Below are 23771 nucleotides of genomic sequence, written 5' to 3' on the forward strand. Positions count from 1 at the left end.
CTTCATCTTCCTCCATCCATATCATGACTTTGTCATCGTCATCAAATTAACTTAATAGTGTACAAATGAGTTTGACTTGTTCCCCTGCATACAACACGAGTCACGGATCTTGCTCTATTCATCTTTGTATGTACTTAGCTCACCTTTAATGGCGAACGTGAAGACACTGAAAACTGCTAGACCTTCCTTGGTTTGTTAGGCAGTCAGAAGGTCAATTTCGGTTGATCCTGCAGTAACCGGGCATCCGAAGTAATGTTACATTGTTAAGGCGGGCGAGCCTCTACAGCATCAGTACCAGTTCTTTAGTATCCTTGTTGCGTTGCGCTCGCAGACTAATCTGTAAATACCTTTAGCAGTCTTAAATATCAGTATAGCAGTCTGAAAAGCAGTATAGCAGTCGAATAGATCCCGGTTGCTCCATGTTAGCACAGACATACAGTCATGGAGAAAATTATAAATACATTTGCAGTTTAGGTTCATTTTCCATACTTGGGCACTGATTTTAGTTGTTATATGATGTTATGTTACGTCATTACGATCTGCAGACACTCTCTTTCAAAGAGGAACGGAGAAATAACTAGAATTTTACTGTGATTCCGAAAGTTTTTTGCGTGAGTTAGTGTTTTTAAGGTGACGAAAAAAATAAGTACACTATTGAAATATATATACAAAACATTCCAAATAAGCTTTGTTTTTCTACATATCGTTAGCAAAGTGACCTTTTGCGTGTCATAACTTACTATCAATATTTCGTGGCCTGTACTTTGTTTTTTAAAACCATATTTTTTCTTCGTGGTATGTTTACAACCAAGTTCTCACGAGTAGAAGCTGGGATAGCATTTCACGCTGCATTTGCGACGTTCCATAAGTCTATTTCTTTCTTTAGATGATGCTTTGCAACGTAGGACTTGACAATCTTCCATAGATTTTTGATACGGGTTAAGTTAGGAGACTATGCTGGCCAATCCAACAGTTTTATATTTTCCTCTGAAAATCATCTTCAAGTTTTCAAAGCTGTATGTTTAGGATCGTTACCCTCCAACGAAGAGGCGTGTTTTTTGGCATACGGAAGCATCAGGCTACGTAAAATATCTACATAGTCGTTAGTATTCATAGTCTATGTTATAAAATGAATGGGTTCCACACCAGCATCAGAAAACAGCACCACACCATTTTGTGGTCACTTCCAAATTTTACTACTTTCTTGGTTAATTGTGCATTGGAAGCAGTATTTACCGGTCTTCTCACCAGCTGCTGACCGTTTGGACCAAAAAGGTTAAATTTCAACTCATCCGACACACGATGTGCCATTTAGTTGCACCCTAGTCTAAGAACTTTTTAAAAAATTCAGTTCTTGCCAATATGTGTCGCTTTTGAAGTAAAGTTTCCTGTGTACCTAGGTGGTCGATTTTGATTCCGTATGCCGAAGAAAACATACCGCTTTGCTGGATCTTTAAACAGCATAACGATCCTGAACATACAATATTGAAAACACGAAGAAGATTTTCAAACGAAAATATAAAATTGTTAGTTTGGCCAGCGCAGTCTCCTAATTTAAATCCTTCAGGAATTTTATTGAAGATTGTGAAAGTCTAGGTTGCAAAGCATCATCCAAAGAATAAAACAGACTCATGGAATGTCGTACATGCAGCGTGAAATCGTGAAAACTGAGTGGTAAACATACCACGAAGATTAAATATGGTTTTACAAAACAAAGGACAAGCCACAAAATATTGAAAGTGGTTTTTGTAACGTAAAAGGTCACTTTGCTAAAGATATGTGGAGAAATAAAGCTTATTTGGAATGTTTTGTATATATATATAATCCAATAGTGTACTTATTTTTTTGCGCCACCTTAAAAACACTAACTCACGCAAAAAGTTTTCGAAATCACCGACACAGAAAAATGCCAGTTATGTCTCCGTTCCTCTTTGAAAAAGAGTGTCTGCAGATCGTAATGGCGTAACATAACATCATATAACAACTTAAATCAGTGCGCAAATGTGGAAAATTAACCAAAACTGCAAGTGTAAATTTATTATTTTCTCCAGTTGGCTACTGACCCATAGAGAAATAAGTTCTAATAACTGATTAGATCATCGTTCGAGTATCGCTGTATGCCTGCATATTTTGAACAAAACCCAAACCAAATCTTTATATAGATTAAAAGCGTGCAATAATAATAAATATCAGAATTTGTAATCAATAGTTTCCCTCAATGCAAATTGTATATGTTTTCTTACTACTCGCTTTGTCTGAAAATAATGATGATTATTATTATAAATTTAATTTCTTCTCTTTCTCCTCTAAGACTGACGTTAAAATGACGATGGGAAACATGCGACCACTGAAGATCACAACTGTCGGAGACGGAATGGTCGGGAAAACATGCATGCTTATTACATACACACAAAACGAATTTCCGAGTGAATATGTACCGACGGTGTTCGATAATCATGCTTGCAACATTTTATTAGATGAAAAAGAATATGCTTTAACCCTTTGGGATACAGCAGGACAGGAGGATTATGAAAGATTACGTCCTCTTAGCTACCCTAATGTAAGTTCTTGTTATTCGTCAAAGTAAAAAGAGAGCATTTCTATTATAATTTTATTTTTTGCAGACTGACTGTTTTCTTATATGTTATTCCATATCTAGCAAAACATCATTCGATAACGTGCTTTCTAAGTGGTACCCTGAGATAAGACATTTTGCACCAAATATCCCCATTGTGCTTGTTGGTAATAACATAAATAAATATTGCAATTGAAACAATTTCTTTATCTTCGTTTTTTCTACAATTGATAAGGTACTAAAAGTGATCTTCGGGTGCATGGATCAGAAAAGTTTGTGACTACAGCTGAAGGTAAAAAACTGAAACACAAGATAAAGGCTTACTCACTAGTTGAATGCTCTGCAAAAAAGAAGCTTAATCTCGGTGATGTGTTTGATGAAGCCATTCGTGCTGTTGAAAAAAAGCCCCACGCTAGACCACGTGTTTGTGCAATACTTTGAGAATGTAACTAGGGTTTTACCAACAAAATTCACTACATACCGTTAGCTTAGGGCCAGTGATGATAGGTTTTCTACTTAAAGTTAATTAAAAAAGGGATCCACATTTATCTTAGCTTTTTTCAATAGTGTATATATTGCGCCTTATTCTGCAAAAGCAAAGTCGATACAAACGCTATTGTATATCAATTTGAACTCGTGAAGATTTCTTACCGATGTAGTATTGTATTTAATGAGATTTTCATATTGGATTTAACGTATTGCTAGATAGTTATAGACGATCCACGGAAGAAAATCACATTTTCAATGTGATGTCAATAACTTTACAACGATGATAGAATTGTATCCTGTAACTAGTCACATTGATTATATATGTAATACATTGAATATGTAACTCAAATAATAAATTTGATTTTAATGATTATGATGGAAAGCCTGGTATGATTAATAGTTTGAACAGTTCATTTGACACGGCACGATACATCTTATGTTTTACTGAGCCAAATACAATTCTTATTATGTCTAAGATAGCAGGAAAAAGAAGGAGGCACTTTTTTATTACTCGTGGCCGACTACGAGCTAGTGGGGATTAAAGGTGAGTGGAGGGGAGTACAATTTTGAATTAAAACTATTTTAACACTTCGTTTTTCAACTGATAGAGCAGTGATAGTGATGTGGCGCAGTTTTGGTCTGAAGTGTTTGCGTAAACATAGATGTTGGCTCTCCGTTTTCGTGTCTCCAGCATAGTAGTATTCTGACGAGTAGACAGAATAATTTTAAATTTTAATGTCGGCATTTTTCAAAAAACAGTTTAGCTGTGTCATGTACTGGAGATCACCGCTTCCCAGAATGTCCCTAACGAGAACGTTCGGTTGTTTTCCTCGGGCCCGAAGGAAATCAATCTATCAGCTTGGACCTAGCACCAGAGAATTCGGTACACGACCAAACAACATGCTCAATGTCGTGGTAGCCATGGCCACCAATGCAGTGATTACTTTCCACAAGCCCTCTTCGAAAGAGATGCGTGTTTAACGTGTAGTGTCTGGACATAAGTCTTGACATCACACGAATGAAGTCTCGACCTACATCCAACCCCTTGAACCATGCTTTCGTCGATACCTTAGGAGAAATGGAATGTAGCCACCGTCCCAGTTCATCTGTATCCCATGATGATTGCCAACTTTTGAGCGTCCTCCGACGCAAAATACTGAAAAATTCATCATAAGCAATTGGTCTATCATAAATAGTGCCATCAATAGCACCCACCTTAGCCAAAGCGTCAGCCTTTTCATTGCCCGGAATGGAACAATGAGAAGGTACCCACGCTAAGGTAACCTGATAATTTTTATCTGTTAAAGCACTTAAAAACCGACGTATTTTCCCCAGGAAATACGGGGTGTGCTTCACAGGCTTCATCGATCGCAGAGCCTCAATGGCACTGAGACTGTCTGTGAAGATGAAGTAGTGGTCTATGGGCAGGGTTTCGATGATCCCAAGAGAGTACTGAATAGCAGCAAGTTCTGCGACGTACACGGAAGCAGGAGCATCGAGTTTGTAGAAGGCGGTAAAATTATCGTGGAAAACACCGAAGCCAGTGGACTCATCTAGATTAGCTCCGTCAGTATAAAACATTTTATCACAACTCACATGTTTAAACTTATTTGAAAAAATCTTAGGGATCTCTTGTGGGCGCAATTGATCCGGGATACCAATAATGTCTTCTTTCATGGTGGTGTCGAAGAATATAGCATTGTTAGAAGTATCTAAAGGTGCGACATTGAAGGGAACGTATGAAGAAGGGTAAATATCTTGAGCCATATAGTCAAAATATAAAGCCATAAATCTAGATTGAGATTGAAGGTCGAACAACCTCTCGAAATTTTCAATTACTCATGGGTTCACAACTGTGCATCTAATTAGCAACCGGTAAGAGAGATTCCAAAAACGATGTTTCAACGGAAGAATACCCGCTAACACTTCGTGGCACATCGTATGGGTCGACTGGATGCAGCCCAAGGCAATACGCAAACAACGATGTTGTATTCTTTCTAATTTTATAATGTGCGTGGTTGCCATGGAGCGAAAGCAGAAACATCCGTATTCAAGAACTGACAATATCGTTTGGTATAACCTTAGAAGGTCTCATGGATGAGAACCCCACCAAGTTCCGGTAATCGTACGAAGAAAATTAATCCTCTGTTGGCATTTTCGTATCAGATACCTAATATGGCAAGCCCAGGTGTATTTAGAGTCGAGCCAGATCCCGAGATATTTAGCGACTAAACCCGAGTGATCTTTTTACCCGTTACTAGTAGTGCAGCTACTATTAACTACTGAGCTGGGTTAGCTACTTCTGAGCTGGGGGTACTTCCTAGAAAAAAACAACCGGCTCAGTTTTCTCCGGAGAGGATTTGATACCCACCTTAAGAGCCCTTTCAGACAAATTGTCTAAGGTATCTTGCAATGGTCCTTGCGGATCGTTAGCTTCGCTTCCAGTAATGGAAACAACACTATCTTCTGCAAGTTGCCTTAGCGTGCATGAATTTGCAAGACATTCATCGATGTCAGTGACGTAAAAATTATATAAGAGAGGACCGTAAACATGAGCCCTGGGGAAGACCCATGTAGCTGATTCGGGAAGATATCGAATCACCATGTAAGAAATACATATGCTTTTCTGACAACAAATTGAGCAAAAAATTATTCAAATTTGGTGAAAGTTCCTGCAAATGAAGTTTCTCGATTAGAACTTCTACAGAGACACAGTCAAAAGCCCCCTTGATGTCCAAGAATGCAGGAGCCATTTGCTCTTTTCGAGCAAAGGTGAGTTTAATTTCAGTAGAAAGCAACGCTAGACAATCGTTCGTTTCTTTGCCCCGGCGGAAGCCAAATTGAGTACCATGGAACGGGGCGAAATTAATCAATTTTCATAACAATTTCCAATTAACTAGCTTCATGTACATTTTTCCCGAAATAGTATAATTTTAAAACAAGTACTGGTATGTGCCCCAGTAAACCTCTGTGGCTATTGGTGAAATTTCTATCGTCTACTTCATGAAATAAATTCGATATCTATAAGGTACTATGAGGTAAATCGGGGTGAAATTGATCACCATTGAAATCCATACATTCTTCTGGTAATGTGCTTTTCTCGCGATGCTAAAGATAAATGATGATTTATGTACTGAAAAATATCATTTACAGCTAGTTTGGAAACGAAAATAACGACATTGTAGGTTAAAATTTGTTTATTTTGGTTCACGAGCTGTTTGTTGCTAAATTTGTTGAAAATTACATTTTATGAGCTTTTATCAAACTTCACTTACTTCTCCGAATTTAACGTAATTAACTCTCAACTAAGGTTACTTTAAGTAAATTCAATACTTTTTTTTATTTGGAAACTTGTTTGATCAAATTTGATTGAGTTTTGACTGAGTTAGAAGAATTTTTCGAAAATATGAAAAATTGCACCGGGCATGCAAGGGTTAACTTTGACAGGTATGTGAATCACGCAAAAGTTGCGTTCAAGGACACGTTAACATTGCCTAGTGTTGTAAGAGCAATATCTTTTGATAAGTATCTTTTATCACGAATTTTCAGGTGATCAATTTCATCCCATTCCACGGTACCTGAAAATTTGTTTCGATCCATTTGTCTAACCGTAAGAAAATCATTTTCTCGATTAATTTCCAGAGGCAAGAGAGCATAGCAATCGGCCAATATGAGTTATGATCAGAGGCAGGTTTGCCGGGTTTTCGAATAACAATGACTTTTACCTCCCTCCAGTCGTGCGAAACAATGTTTAGCTCAAGAAACTTGTTGAACAAGTCCAACAAGCATCTTTTTGCAGAGTCGGGTAGATTCTTCAACAGGGTAAATTTGATTCTATTCAACCCTGAAGCTTTATTGTTGCACGAAAGGAGGTCCATTGAAAATTCCAACATCGAAAATGGAGGCTCTCCTCTCCCGTGGGTACTAAAAACGCGTCGCGAAAGGTTCTCTGTGCCGGTACAGAATCCGGACAGACCTTTTTGGCAAAATTTAGTGTCCAGCGACCTGAATACTCCTGGCTCTCATTAGAAACGTTACGATTCCGCATGAGTCTGGCCGTGTCCCAAAGAGTGCTCATCGCTGTTTTCCGCGACAACGCGTTTACAAACCATCCGCGTTTTTTCGCTTCAATTAAACTCGTCGTCTGCCTATCCAGTACATCGTACTTTCGGAGCAGATCAAGAGTACCGTGTTTTCGGAAGGCCAAATAAACCGAGGACCTTTGCGCGTACAGGTCAGAGCACTCTTTGTCCCACCACTTGTTGGGAGGACGCTATCTAATCGTTACCCCGGGTATCGGTTTCGTCTGAGCTTTCGTCGCGGCGTCGATGATCAAGTCAGAAAGGAACGCGTATTCTTCCTCCGGAGGAAGTTCCTCGTGAGACTCAATGGTATCCGCTATGATGATCACATGACGCTTCCAATCAATATTACGTGTGAGATCGTATGAAATATTGATCGGATCTGAGGGGGTAGAACCATAAGCAATTGAGATAACAACTGGTAGATGATCACTACCGTTGGGTTAATTGCTTACTTTCCACCGACAATCTAACGCTAGTGAGGTCGAGCAGAGGGATAGGTCAAGCACGCTTTCACGTGCTGGAGGATTAGGTACACGTGTAGCTTCCCAAGTATTTAAAAGCGTCATGTTGAAGTCGTCGATCAAGTTAGAAATCAAAGAAGATCGGTTGTCATATAGCGACCCCCATTGCGAATAGTGAGAATTAAATCTATCAATATCAAAAAAGGCGCGGGAAGCAACTCTGCTATATCAGTAAGCTACCTCTTTTTAATCCGCGCGGAGGGAGGAATATATAGCGAAACAAGGCATAGGTCCTTTCCATTCATATTCGTTTGAGTATTTATGATAAATATTAGTAAATAATGAGTATGTGTGTCCAATCACAAATGGTGACTTCTCAACACTGTTAGAAATTTGTAAATTTAATTATTAGGATTTGATTGCTTGCGCAATTAGAATTTATCATTCGTAGGGATTTAAACCTACTTGTCAAAAAAAGGAAAGTAAACTTACAACTAACTTAATTGCTAACTTATTGGATATAAAGAGAGCTTATCGTAGCAATTGAGGATTGCAACGATTTTTGTCGCAAATGGTTAATAATTTTATTCGACATAGCTTCTAATGTTTCAACACCAGTAAGTCTATGTATTTCGAGTGTACCAAACCAAGGAGGACGCTTCAAAATCATTTTCAGAATTTTATTCTGAATCCTTTGGAGCGTTTCCTTCCTTGTTGAACAGCAACTTGACCAGATCGGTACAGCATAAAGCATTGCTGGTCTAAAAGTTTGTTTGTAAATCAAAAGCTTGTTCTTTAAACAAAGTTTAGAATTTCTGTTAATGAGAGAATATAAACATCTCGTATATTTGATGCACTTGGCTTGTATACTCTCAATGTGCTCTTTGAAAATAAGTTTTTGAATGGCAACGGCTTCAATATTCGAGATCGCGGGGAGGTCGATTCTGAAGAAAGAAAAACACTTTTTGATCCCTAAAAATATCCCTCCACCGTGTGAGTCTCGCTCTCGACGGATTATGTTAAAATCGTGAAAATTGAGTTGATCGTTTGAATTGAGAAAAGTTCCACAAAGCGCAAACGCGTCACAGTGGTGTGTATTTGTCAAATGAGAAAATAGATCGAATTTGGGGATGATACTTCTGCAATTCCACTGTAATACAGTGATAAAATTCCTAACCTCTTTCGCCGTATTAGTCATCGAAAGATATGATAGCTGAAATGAGGGGCCAAGTTGCTGTTAGTTGCTTCAAAAAGGTTTTCACTATAGGAAGAAGGGCAAGAAGAATATTTTGAAGAGAATCTGGTATGTTGAATGTTCTAAATATTCAGTCCACAATATTAGAAAATTTTATGAACTCTGTTTCTTTTTTTATCTTCTAATCGAGAAATCGGTGCACGGAGGTTTTTGGTGCCCCAGGAATCGGTGGGTACTCCTGGTTTGATTTGAAATTGAAACCGGGAGGTACTTGCTTCGGTTTTTCTTCAACGCTTCCTTTTTGTGTTGGCTTATGGGTCATTCCGCTAGTGGTTTTCTTATGACCTTTGCGAGAAAGATTAGGAGAGTTAACAATTCTTCTATTACTAGATCCTTCTGGCATGGCATAAGAACACCCTTCGACGGGATCGTCAGATGTACCCTCATCAGTTGGCAAAAAGGAAAAGATGTTTCCTGTCGAGGGTGGCTCAACCCTCATAAACATTTCTACAAAAGAGCGCTTTGATCGTTCCTTGAGGGAACGCTTAATTTTTTCCTCGCACTGTTTGTACGCGTGACTTGCCGAAAGGTCAGCCGAGTTCCCTCGCAATAAAGACACTTTTCAGTATCCTCACTGCAAGCGGTCTCAGCATGAGTGCCTCCGCACTTGCTGCAGCAGTAGGTAATTGCTTGCAGTTTTGGCAATGCATGACCCGCGGTACAAACAGGCAGACGAACACGAATTTCTTCCTCCCTTTTTCGATGGATACTGAATGCAATTGTTGTATAATGTAAAAACATATTTCAAAATAAGGTGTATTAAATAAGAAAAAAGACAACCGTATTGAAAAAAAAAATAAAGAGAAAAAAAAAACAAATATGAATACTTCACCAGACTTCTTGTATTTTCGCCTACGCTCCCTCCTGACTGATGGTTGGATGATTCCAGTAGGTGGCTTAGCAGGAATCGCAATCAGTCTCCTCCAGCTGAACCAGCACTATGGGCTAACCAGCGGTTGGTGGTGCGAAGGATTTTCTTCGGCAGCGTCTGCACACAACGTACACTCTCGTACCCCGCTAGTGGATAGCCGGCGCCCGGCCATTCCATTCTACTGAACTCTTTTAGCTTCTTTTTATTTCCTTCTTCCTCACTCATTTTCTGCTCTTCTCGATATTGGCCATTACAATCAATTCTCTGGGAGTAGGGACGAGGTGGGCCTGATTTCCATAAGATTTTAAAGCACCTTCCACCACCATCATTGCATTTAATGTTTTCTCACACATTGAGGTTCGAGCGTGGGAGAGGATCCTTGCTGACGCCGAGAATCCCCGCTCTACATCAGTGTTCCAATGGAATATCGATAATACCGCCTTCACAACTGTTGACACCAAAGGATATTTATCCGCTCCTCTAGCGGTTTTCATTCTGAAGAATTGATTCCAGTAATTATCAATCCTTATGTTCTCACTGTCTCTCATATCTGTCTCGCATTTAAGGGGTTATTACCTTTTTGGTCGAGAAAAATGAGGAAAGTTTGAATTTATTTTAAGTGCATAGTACCATTTTTATTGCATCAAAGTGGTATTTATCTGGAAGTGCAGTTTATCAACAACAAAAAAATACGTGTGATTTTGAGATATACCAATTATTACTGGAGTCATGGCCGTTACCCCGAAACGTTTATTTTTTGCAGTGGCTTGCGGTGATCCTGATAGAGACTCAGTGGATCAACTGAAATAAAAAAACTCATATGATTTCATTAGTTTAGAAGTGTGCCGTGTCCTTGAACGATCGCTTTTATCAGTATTTTGTTTTCAGTGCAAACGGAAACGTTTTTCCCGAAAAATGCACGTTTCGAGCGCTAAAAAATGCCTTAATTTTTTTTTGCGGCAAAATGTAACTGTATGTTTCAAAAAGCGATCGTTCAAGGGCCGGCGAATTTAATAACGAAAATTGAAAAAAAAAAGATGAAGGAAATCGGTTCGGTGGTTTTTCCGCAATCAGGATCACGGCAAAGTCATTTTTCGGAAAACACTATTCCGAGATAATCGTGTGTAAAGTTTCAAGTTTAGCTTATGCGGCCGTGGCGAGGTGCGCTGCAAATCGCTCTAACTTTCTCCCTATTGCTCAGATCTTTATGAAAATTTGGGAAAATGTTCTCAAGATGTTGTATTTGAAGATAATGCAATAGTTTTTTCTCCGTTTTTTGAAAACTAAAAAGGTATATAACCCCTTAAGCAGATTCCACCCATCCTTTAGCAAATCAGTTCCAATGAAAGTGATTTCGCAGTTTGTACAATATCGTTAGAACTATGACTGGGTTTGCGATTCGATGGGTTAATGCATCGACAGTATTTTATGAAGGCATTTAGCATATTGGAGAAGTGGTACTGAGAAAGGAAAGTTTCCAATTTCATTACAACAGTGACTGACTTGACGGAAGACGACGATGATGAAAAGAGATACAAGCTGTTTTTAGCCAAGCAATTCAAAACTAATTGCTTCTGAGTTCTGACAATTTTAATTTGAATGATCATTTGAAGTGAGCAGATCATCCACAGGAAACTAACACCTTGCAGAAAGAAGCATTGCTCATGGCTATTATCCCTCTGATTGACGAAACCAAGAATCCTTTTAGGAACGAACTTTTAGAGAAATTTGCAGTTTCAGTGTCTACTTAAAATTAACTTTTGTGTGGAATTTATTTGAAACAACCTTGCATGCAGTAATTATCTGATGATTTTTTGACAGTGAAAAGCTAAAAAACAACACTAAATATTTGTTACATGGATTGAAGAAAAAAGGTATGGCCATACTCCCGCTTTGAACCCTGTGGTGATGCCTGAACAATATTGAGAGTCTTTTGATTACCCACATGAATATTGTTGACATCAGGTTATTAACGCAGTCTGGATGAAATTATTTTTGACCTAACAGAACAATGAGAGAGATCAGATTTGTGTTTACCCTCACAATTTACACACTTGAAACTTCTAGTGTCTCTTTCAAGGGACAGTTTGTTTGATAAGAGTCACCACATATCATTCATTTTGCTCTCATATGGCTGTTACGAGTTCCATGACCATAAGTTTGCATGTGTTTATGGATTCCTCCATGTCTCTTGAAGTTTTTCCAGTTTATTCGCACGTTAGTTAAAGCCCGTTTTTTTTTTAAATTGCTCGGCCTTGCAGTAAGTTTTTTTAATTGCAAGTTATTTACTTTGGTACTATCAAAAGGTATTAAGAAATTTTCCTGGTGTATTCCAGTTTCATTATTTTCGCATTTACCTTTCGTTTCATCAAAAGGACTTTGTCGGAGGAAAACCAAGTAGTTTTGTTGAACAATTTTTAGTTTCTTCTCAACGGTCTGATCATTTGATAGACCTTCAACGGTCTCTCATCTTTGGCATCAAAAGAATAAAATTTGTACATCTTTTCAGTCAAATACTTTAATAGATGTTTATGGCCATTAGAAAATTCGGCCAGAATACGAATTTCATCCGCGTTTTCACCACGTTGTCAATTTGAAAATTAACTTTCACATCTGAAAAAAATGATGAAAGTTAATCACATGATATTCGCTGTAGTGTGAACTTCATATCCATAGAAACTGTACATAGACCCGCTATGCACAGTTTCTATGAATATGAAGTTTTATGAAATCATGCTCGCAAGTATTCTAGAATGCTAGCTAGTGCCATCTTTGTTCTGATACACGAGATGCAATAGAACTACTCATTCTCTTTAAAAACAGGTACTAAAAATATATCCAACTGACATTCCCTTTTCCAGACGCTCCCAAGAGAATGTGTGCGAGTTTATGTTTATGAGTTAAGAGTTAAGAGAAATACGGAAGCATATCTGAGCGTAACTTCACTATTTCGCTCTGGCACCTATTTTGAAACCTGAGTTGAAACGCGCCTCCTTGAAGAGAGAGTTTAGGTTTCTGTAGTACTTTCCGCATAACGTTCGAATTGATTCATACGCAGAGAGCAAAAAAGGTACCTTCAGTTAAACAGATAGACATTTTTGTTTTGTGCATATCTTCATTCTGCGCTGAATAGTTTACATCGTCACAAGCATAAAAATATGATGAAAGTTCACTGAATGCAGTTAGGATTAATTTGGACCAGGTACTTTATTAAAAGTGATAACAAAACGGCAGTTAGTTTGGAATTAAGCAAATTACGGTCACAATAAATGTTTCTCTTGTGTAATGGTCATAAGAGCCTGAGTGAATTTAATACGTTTAAGTGAAAATCGATCGAAATGATTGAGTTCCAGTTTTCGTGATAGTTGCTTTTGCAAAATCAAATGCATTAAAAGAAGAAAAATCGATAATAGAGAAAAAAATGTCCAGAACAAGTTACTATGGCTTAAACGGCTGAATGTTCCAATGCAAAGTGAAGTGTTTGTTGCTACAAATCAATTTATTTCATCAGAGGCACCAATTAAATTCGATACAATATGAAAAATATGTTTCAAACGGAAATATCGCTAAATTTTTAGGCGTTATTAAAAGCCGTTTTAATCTTTTGATATAAGGTACCTAAAAAAATATTGGGAAGATAACAGTTGCACAGTTTACTATGAAAACTCGTCTTACTACATTAACATGGCGAGGTTCAGCATCCGTGGATCCGCGGTTCTCGGCTGCAATGCTACCTTGGTCCATATCGGATATCAGAAATCAGGAAAACTATTTAACTGTAAGTTGTTTTGCATATATTTGAATTGTTAGAACGTATATTATTAGAATGTATTGCAACTACAGCAACATATATCACAAATTTGAATTAATGATTTTCTTCTATCATACGACAGCGGCGTGTGACATATGAATCATATAAGCTCTAGGCTATGTTTTCAGATGAAATTGTGTTATGGATATTGTGCTTGAACTCATTCATCGAAGCATAACCAATACCTTTATTTTGAAGAAAAAAAAACGATCCGGCCGTATTTGTAGCTAAATGCAAATGACAGTTGATTTAGATTATAACATACGCTCGAAACTAAATATATATCGTACACGTTCTAAATATATACGTTGCACTATTAGTTTTAGCACAATGTTCAAGTTTATATTGTTTTGCACAATAATTCTAGAGGTAAATGTGTTTTTAATGTTACTGGAATTGGACTTTCAATTTTACAAGTGTCAAAAAATATGTGGTCGTGTTATGTTTTCGTGTATCGACTTTTCCCAAAACCATGAGTTTTTTTTCTGTGTTGTGTATTTTCGTCACTGCGACCAGTTTTTTGATTATTTTTTGATATTTTGTAACACGTATATTACACCTCGTTCCTGAAAATATTTTATTCAAACCTAATCATAATGTTCAGAGCAGCAGTTATTTTCGATCTCAATAATTTTATAGATCACTAGAAGAAGTTATGCAGTATTGTTCGGCTGTCAACTCGCAGGATCATTTTTACTAATAATTAAATCTTAAATCTTCCAATGTTGTCCAAGAAAAACAAACAAAATTTCTGCATAATATTATGATTGCATTTGTAATTGCTTTGTTTTAAAATTTCAGGAATAATTACATTTTTTTTGTATACATATAAAGCTGGCAGGAAAAAGGGTCATGTCAAATTAAAAATAAAACCGATCATGTACCTATCTACATTTGTTTGTATGCCCAAAAAATGACTTGTGCAAAATTTAAGTTGAGTAGGACATTATTTAAGGGTGCCTCCAAGCGCTCACAATGATGACTTTTCAACTCTCGAAAATCAACATAGGAGCGCAAGAAATTGGGAACCGTTAGGATTGTGAATTTTTGTTTTCACTAGGGTGGTTACAAAAACAATTAAAGTGAAATTTATAATGGTCTAGTAGAAAAATGCTCATATTTAACCCACTAGTGCCCAATGCCGCCATTTGGCGGGCAGTCAAACCCCTAAAGCTTCAAGAAATACTTAAAAAGTGGTTATAATGATTTGATTCATAGTGATTTTACCGAAGCCCGTCTTGAAATTAACTACGTCGTTTAATTAAAGAACCACAAATATGGACCAATTAGTTTTCGTAAGTGGAGGCAATAACGAAAACCTAAATTAATCCACCTAGCGGTCAGACTCAGCCTTTCTCATTCAAACTTATTATTTGTAAAAATAGATTTACATGAATGCTTAAATCTAATAAATGTTTATCCACTCTTTGGGTTCTAAAATATTGATGTTGTAATTAAAGTATAAAATATGAAATTTGACGTAATGTTAGTACTTAAGAAATAGCGAAATAAAAGCAATGACTCTTAATTTCGAACAATTTAATCACGAGCGATGCCGGGAACGTTTAGATAATACGATACCACATTTGAATCTTGTTGAGGCCATATATATTGATCGAAGCAGGTAAAGTGTTGAATAGTCTTTGAATTTCTTTTCTTTCTAAAACTTTTAAACAGCATATCAAATTGTTATGAAGTTTGTTATTTGTAAGTTTGAGAGATGACTCATTTGTATGACACTAGTTATGTTTAAATAAGTCGTGTAATACTTGAGATAATAGACTTTCGTTGTTTTACAAATTAAAACATAACGCTTGCTTAAGTTTGATTACAATCAAATGAAAAGGTAACGTATGGGGCAGCCAAACTTTGAAACCACGTGTTCAATCATAATTCATCAGTTAACCCTTAACTAGCCCGTTCATCTGATATCAATATTGTTCAAATCGGTTGTGTAGTTTCTAAGATAATGAAGTTTCGTGATTTTCACATTTCGATACATTACAGACGAAGTTACAGTCCGATTACTGCAAAATTCAGTAGGGTGTTATGAGGTAGGTAGACCTTTTATTTGATACTAATTCTGTGGAAATCGGGTCAACCATCTCTGAGAAATATGAGTGAGTCCAAGTAGGTTGTCTTGGAATATGTTCCATTTCATAGCTGGATTTCACATTTTTAAACCTAACAGGCAAAGTAATAATCCGTTTGTAAAAAAAATCATTAGGGTCTTATGGGGCAATAAGACCTTTCATATGACACTAATTTTATAAAAATCGGGCCAGCCATCTCTGAGAAACATGAGTGAGATTAAATAGTCTCCAGAACCCGTTTCTTTCCATAACTTCTGAACCACATGTTCAATCTTCATAAAATTCAAAAGGTAAGGGTTTTTAAGGTAGCCCGTTCATTTGAAACTAATTTTAATCAAATCAGATGTGTGGTTTCTGAGATATTGATGTTTCGTGATTTTTACACTTTGATACATAACCCCTAAACTAGAAATCAGATTACAATAAAATTCAATAGGGTCTTATAGGGCAACTAGACCTTTCATTTGCAATTAATTCCATTGAAATCTGTTCGGTCGGACCATCTCTGAGAATAGTGAGTGCGAAAAAAGGTGCACATACACACGTACACACCCACACACAAACATATACACCTATACATGCTTATATGCAGAAAATGCTCGATTCGTCTAACTGAGTCGAGTAGTATATGACATTCGGCCATTTGGATCACTTTTCTACCTTTTAATTAGCCAGTGATCGTTAGGAGGAAGTCAATATGTTTACTTTCATTATGTGATTTCACATTTTCATGAACAACGGACAAAGTTACAATCCGATTGCAATGAAATTTAATAGCAACCTATGGGGCAACTAGACCTTTCATTTGACACTAATTTTGTGAAAATCAGTTCAGCCATCTCTGAGAAAAATGAGTGAGTTTAAACAACCTCAGGATAACTTTTCTTTAAATAACTCTTGAACCATATGTTCAATCATTACGAAATTCAAAAGTTTAAGGTTCTGGAGACAGCCCGATCATTTGAAACCAATTTTAATAAAATCGGTTGTGTGGTTTCTGAGATATTGATGTTTCGTGATTTTTACATTTTGATACATAACCTCTAAACTAAAAATCCGATTACAATGAAATTCAATAGCAACCTATGGCGCAACTAGACCTTTCATTTGCAATTAATTTTATGAAAATCGGTCCAGCCATCTCTGAGAAAAGTGTGTGAGAAAAAATAGTTGCACATACATACACACACACACACATACACACACATACATACATACATACAGAAAATGCTCAGTTCGTCGAAAGGGGTCGAGTGGTATATGACATTCGGCCATTGGGACCACTTTTATACCTTTGGTTTTTCCAGTGATTGCTATACCTTTCTAGGAGAAAGGCAAAACATGAAATTTTATGATATTCAAAAGAGAAAAAACAATAAATTACGAAAGATCTCATATTTACTGCTATTAATTAATAGGAACAAACATTTTGTTAGAGAATTTTTTTTTCTTGTTTGGTATATGAAATATGATATTATTTTTTGGTAAGGTGGTTCCAAAAAAAAAGTTTGCACATTTAACTGGAAAAAGCAATCGAACTAAGAACTGTAGATTCATTTCATACTGCTTGCTAAAAATGTTTGTTACAGATTATACACCTTTCTGTAATTAGTTAGTTAACATAGGAAAATATTTTCCGAGCTGGAAATCAAGTGAAATGTCTGGAAAATTTTCAAGATAAAATTTTTGTTGCAAACAATTGTCTTTTCATTTTTATTTTGAAATACAATCTAAACCATGTTTTATTACCGGTACCAGAAATATAGAAAAACTTCAAATCACTTCTAATTTGTACATAGCTTTTACGTAGTTTGCATAACATCTATCTTTTTAGGCCAAAAAAAATCTGTGGTCTTTTTTTTTTGAGCCGGTTGATTTACAAACAAATTGTGGACAAGCCATGCTTTATGCTGTACCGATCTGGTCAAGTTATTGTTTAACAAGAAAAAAAAAACGCTTCAAAGGATTCAGAATAAAATTCTGAAACGATTTTAAAGCGTCTTTCTTCATTTGGTACATTCATTACAAAGACTTACTGGTGTTAAAACAGAAACTGAGTGTATGTGACGTATATTATGCGATTTTGTCAAATAAATTTATTGAGTAGGGTAGGGAACGGCTTAAGCGGTAGCACCTATTTTGATCAGTGGAAGAAAACAGACCTCAAACTCCTGCATTTTGATCAATTTCGACAATTTCAATGATGGAAACGAAAACTTTGATTGTCCAGCTGTCTTACGAATATAAGAAATACCATTAATCACAAAGAAATCTGTGAACAATTGCAATTGAAACAAATCGACCTATATTGCAGCCATTAAGGAGCCACTTCGGGTGCTGGAAAAAAACGCCTGCAAAACAGATGTAAACTGCTTAAAATAGGTTCGGGGTGATTGGAATAGTGTCCCTCGATTGGTAACTTTGATTGATGATTGTTAAAGTTTGCTAACTTAGTTTTACAATCTGAAAACAAGTTCTGACAGAGAAAACGATAGAGAACAGATTGATATACTACTGTTTGAGTTTCACCCAACACATTTCGAGTATTTCGTCTGAATACACAGGCGGTTCCTAAAGCTGCTTAGAATATGTTCCCTACCCTATCAATTTTCGACAAAAATCGTTGCAATCTTCAATTGCTACGATAAGCTCTTTTTATAGGCAATAAGTTAGCAGGTAAGCTAGTTGAAAGATTATTGCGTTATCTTATAAGTAGGTTTCAATCTATACCAATGAAAAGTCCTCATTACGAAAGCAAAGAAATCCTAACAATCAAAATTACACATTTCTAACAGTGTTGAGAAGTCACAATTTGTGATTAGCCGATGAACTTATTACTTACTAACTATTATTATAAATACATAAGCTACTAATACTTAAGCTACTTAATCCATCTTTCAAAACAAAAAACAAGCAGCAAAATATTGGATGAATAATTCAGAAGTTATGGTTATGTTCACAGTCACGGATTCATTTACAAAGGACGGAGGTAACTTCACCTTTTTTGTTTGAATATAAAATTTAATGCTAATTTTTTAACTTTCTAAACTTGAATTGGAAAGACCTCGTAAATGGATACATTTAGGGAGTTTTTTTTTTTTTTTTTTTTTTTAAGGGGGGATTTGTTAGTAGCTTAAGTAATTATGATAAATATTAGTAAATAATGAGTATGTGTGTCCAATCACAAATGGTGACTTCTCAACACTGTTAGAAATTTGTAATTTTAATTGTCAGGATTTGTTTGCTTTCGCAATTAGGACTTATCATTCGTAGGGATTTAAACCTACTTGTCAGAAAAGGGGAAGTAAACTTACAACTAACTTAATTGCTAACTTATTGGCTATAAAGAGAGCTTATCTTAGCAATTGAGGATTGCAACGATTTTTGTCGAAAATTGTTAATAATTTTATTTGACATAGCTTCTAATGGTTCAACACCAGTAAGTCTATGTAATTCGAGTGTACCAAACCAAGGAGGACGCTTCAAAATCATTTTCAGAATTTTATTCTGAATCCTTTGGAGCGTTTTCTTCCTTGTTGAACAGCAACTTGACCAGATCGGTACAGCATAAAGCATTGCTGGTCTAAAAATTTGTTTGTAAATCAAAAGTTTGTTCTTTAAACAAAGTTTAGAATTCCTGTTAATAAGAGGATATAAACATCTCGTATATTTGATGCACTTGGCTTGTATACTCTCAATGTGCTCTTTGAAAATAAGTTTTTTATCATAAATTAGTCCCAAGTACTTAACCTTGTCGGACCAACTTAAAATAACCCCATTCATCTTGACAACGTGATTATTGTTTGGCTTGAGGAAAGAAGCCCTAGGCTTATGAGGAAAAATTATCATTTGAGTTTTAGAAGTATTGGGAGAGATTTTCCACTTTTGCAAGTAGGAAGAAAAAATATCTAAACTTTTCTGTAATCGACTGCATATGACACGAAGGCTTTTTCCTTTTACGGAAATGCTTGTATCATCGCAGAACAATGACTTTGTGCATCCTGGAGGCAAATCAGGAAGATCTGAAGTGAATATGTTGTACAGGACTGGACCCAAGACTGAACCTTGAGGTACACCTGCTCTGACAGGAAATCTATCAGATTTTGAATTCTGATAGACAACCTGCAGAGTTCGATCAGTAAGATAATTTTTTAAAATTTTGATTAGGAAAATTGGAAAATTAAAAGTTTGCAATTTCGCAATCAAACCTTTATGCCAAACACTGTCGAATGCTTTTTCTATGTCTAAAAGAGCAGCTCCAGTGGAATAACCTTCAGATTTGTTAGCTCGTATCATATTAGTAACTCGGAGCAATTGATGAGTTGTGGAATGCCCATGGCGAAATCCAAACTGTTCATTTGCAAAAATTGAATTTTCGTTGATGTGTGACATCATTCTGTTAAGAATAATTCTCTCAAACAGTTTACTTATTGAAGAAAGCAAACTGATTGGTCGATAACTTGAAACTTCTGCTGGGTTCTTATCCGGTTTTAAAATTGGAGTAATTTTTGCATTTTTCCATAATTTGGGAAAATATGCAATTTTGAAGCAGCAATTGAAAATTTTTACTAAAAATTCCATTGTGCTCTCAGGGAGATGTTTGATTAGTATATTAAAGATTCCATCGTCACCAGGTGCTTTCATATTTTTGAAATTTTTAATAATTGATTTAATCTCATTCAAGTTAGTTTCAATTATTTCTGCAGGTAAAAAATTCTGGGAAGAAGTTAAATCAAATTGACGTGTGACTTCATTTTCAATTGGACTCACAAAATTCAAATTTGAGTTATGAACACTCTCAAACTGCTGAGCAAGTCTTTGAGCCTTTTGTTCATTGGATACAAGAAAACGTTCACCATCTTTTAAAACTGGAATAGGCTTTGAAGGTTTCTTAAGAATCTTCGACAGCTTCCAAAAAGGTTTTGAATATGGTTTCAATTTTTCAACTTTAGTCTCAAAATTTTGATTTCTTAGAAGAGTAAATCTATGTTTAATCTCTCTCTGTAAATCTTTATAAATAGTTTTAAAAACAGGGTCACGGGAACGTTGATATTGACGTCTGCGGACATTTTTCAAACGAATTAGAAGTTGAAGATTTTCGTCAATTATTGATGAATCAAATTTCACTTGAGCCTTTGGAACAGAATAATTCCTGGCATCAACAATTGCACATTTTAATGCTTCCAAAGCGGAATCAATATTCACTTCGTTTAGCAAATCAAGCTCATTATTGAAATTTCTCTCAATATGAGTTTTGTATCTTTCCCAATTAGCCTTGTTATAATTAAAAACAGAGCTCATAGGGTTTAAAACTGATTCATGTGATAAAGAAAAAGTTATTGGAAGATGGTCAGAATCAAAGTCAGCATGTGTGATCAAATCACTACATACATGACTTTGATCTGTTAGCACCAAATCAATTGTTGAAGGGTTTCTTACAGAAGAAAAGCATGTAGGACTATTCGGAGACAAAATAGAATAGTATCCTGAAGAACAATCATTGAATAAAATTTTGCCATTGGAATTACTTTGAGAATTATTCCATGAACGATGTTTAGCGTTAAAATCGCCGATTATGAAAAATTTCGAACGATTTCTGGTGAGTTTTTGTAAATCACCTTTAAAATAGTTTTTGTGCTCGCGTGTGCATTGAAATGGTAAATATGCTGCGGCAATAAATAAAATCCCAAGTTCAGTTTGAACTTCAATTCCCAAAGTTTCAATAACTTTTGTCTCAAGATGGGGAAGAGCACGATGTTTGATTCGCCGATGAATAACAATTGCAACTCCACCGCCGGAACCCTGAATCCTATCATATCTATGAACCACGTAATTGGGATCATATTTTAATTTAATGTTAGGTTTCAAAAATGTTTCAGTAATAATTGCAATATGCACATTATTTACTGTTAAAAAATTAAAAAGCTCATTCTCATTGGCCTTCAATGAGCGAGCATTCCAATTTAATATTTCAATTGTTTTTTTTTTAAATCATTGCTAAATTTTAAATTAGAAACAATTTTAATAGTAAAATTTGTGCCTATTTGAATGGCTTCAAACATTGATTTTGCTTGCAACATGGCGTTCATAAGATCGAACATTGCCTGTTGCAAAAAAGAAAGTTTACCTGCCGTAATAGGCCCCAGGCAGTTGACATTAGAAAAAATATTTTCGGCAGCAATATTAGCTGGAGTAATAGGTGTACAATTATTTTCTAGCGTGTTTTGCTTACCCATATTAACGGTCATTTTCGAACTACCAACACTAGGCGGTATAATGTTCGAACTACCTGTAACATTTAGGGAGTTATAATATCCATCCGAATCTTTTAAAATCATTAGCTCAAAAATTTTTTGAAAAATGTTTGAGTTGAAATTTTAGTTTCCCACTGTGATTTAAAGGTTGATTTTGACGCGCTTAATTGATAACTCCACGTATGTCGGATATAAAATTGTGTCGTCTTTAGCAATGTTGATGCGTATGACCCCCAGCATCTTTTAATGCTATGAGATTTGTGATTAATCTCCGTAAAAGTGAGATGCAAAATCATTCTTTTCTTTATTAAGATACAGAGTTGGTGTCTTCGGTAATGTTATAAGTAAAATTAATACAACGAACGTGGCGAATGATCCTTATTTATTCGTTCAAACACATGCGTTCAGATGCTAAAACATTGTTTTTTACGTGATTCATGTAGAAAACCTCATGTAGTTTTCGACGAGTTTTCTACGTAGAATACCTCTGGTAGAATACCTAACCAAAAACGAGGTTTTCACGAGTATTCTGCGAAAATCTGCAAAGAGATTTTGGTGGTGAGTTACATGAAGAATAAACGAAATTTAAGTTTGAAAATGTTATTTATTTTTAACTGTGAACTATTTTGTGTGAATTGATAACGGATTTGACATTTCAAATCGTTGCTTTTAATGTCCATTGATTGAATTTGTTTTTGATGTGTTTCATAAGTTTTCGGATTAGAAATACCTCCCGTTAGCAAAATATTCTAGCACTTTCTAGCCAGTACAAACAACAAACCCAGGTATGTTTAATTTCATCTTAGAAATTTTATACAGTCGAGTCCTTCTATAATGACACTTTTTATAGTGACAAATCTCGCTATAGCGACATTCTCAACAGTCCATTCTGTTTTATACTAAAATTCTTCGTTTTATTGCGACATTTCGCTATCACTTCCTCTATAACGGCATACCAAAACTAATACTTGTCATTCTTTATTGCGACAATAGTACAGTCGAATCTCTCTATAACGACATTGCTGAATCTATAACGACATTCTCAACGGTAACTTTTGTTCTACATATGCAAACATTCTTCGTATTATTGCGACATTTCGCTATAACGATAGTCCCTTGCGATGTCGAAATAAAGAGATTCGACTGTATAAATTTGTAAATTAAATTAAGTAGCAATTCGGAACCCAAAAAATGAGTAATTACTCAACATGTAATACTGTACCCAAAAAGTGAGTAACAATCACTCAGTTTTTAAAACGCCATGTTTCTCAATTGTGCGTATTTACGGAGTTACTTAGTTTATGAGTTGTTCCTTTTTTAACGAAATGCTTCAAATCTTACTCATTTCAGAGTTATTTTTCCCGAGGGTGTAAAGAATTCTTCCCGCAACCGTTAAACGTTGCATGGAATTTTTGGTGGGCTTTTTTATATATGCCAGGGGAACCATGAATCATTTAGATGTTGGGTACGCTCTAAATATATGAGATTTGACAGCGATAGCATAGTTCTGTAGAAATCAGGCTTTAGATGCGCCTTTGCTGTTGCACTGCATTTTGTATGTGACGTATATTATGCGATTTTGCTTTTATTAGCATTTTTGGATGACAATAAATATGTTGTTGAACCGTGAATTATGATTGAAATTATTGAGTGAAAACTTTGTTTCCTTTTTTAATTTCTGTATCATTGCTTGTTTCGCCATTATTACAAAATAGTCCGGAAAAACACTTTCTTACTTTTTCGTGCTTCTTTTTTTTTGTTATATTAATTCTCCCGTTACTTAAATACACCTAATCAGCGCAGCAATGGCATTTTATGACTCATACTGTGAATTTTCGAGTGTTTGAGAGTTTTCTACTTGTGGGAGGTTTTCTACC

General features: G+C 35.8%; 2 protein-coding genes across 10 annotated transcripts in view; both read left to right on the forward strand.

The window, feature by feature from the left end:
* LOC129732978 (ras-like GTP-binding protein RhoL) overlaps positions 1–3420 on the forward strand; it is a 123441-nt gene extending 120021 nt beyond the window's left edge. For all 8 annotated transcript variants that reach the window (XM_055694485.1, XM_055694480.1, XM_055694483.1 and 5 more), the window contains 3 exons: positions 2312–2560; positions 2625–2742; positions 2811–3420. In XM_055694485.1, the coding sequence (XP_055550460.1) occupies positions 2324–2560; positions 2625–2742; positions 2811–3016 (561 nt within the window). In that variant the 5' untranslated portion in view covers positions 2312–2323 and the 3' untranslated portion in view covers positions 3017–3420. The remainder of the gene's footprint in view (positions 1–2311; positions 2561–2624; positions 2743–2810) is intronic.
* A 9341-nt stretch (positions 3421–12761) lies between these two features.
* LOC129732982 (TBC1 domain family member 4) overlaps positions 12762–23771 on the forward strand; it is a 71205-nt gene continuing 60195 nt past the window's right edge. For both annotated transcript variants that reach the window (XM_055694488.1, XM_055694489.1), the window contains exon 1: positions 12762–13514. In XM_055694488.1, the coding sequence (XP_055550463.1) occupies positions 13395–13514 (120 nt within the window). In that variant the 5' untranslated portion in view covers positions 12762–13394. The remainder of the gene's footprint in view (positions 13515–23771) is intronic.

The sequence above is a fragment of the Wyeomyia smithii genome, chromosome 3 (assembly GCF_029784165.1).
Source record: "Wyeomyia smithii strain HCP4-BCI-WySm-NY-G18 chromosome 3, ASM2978416v1, whole genome shotgun sequence".
NCBI lineage: Eukaryota > Metazoa > Arthropoda > Insecta > Diptera > Culicidae > Wyeomyia > Wyeomyia smithii.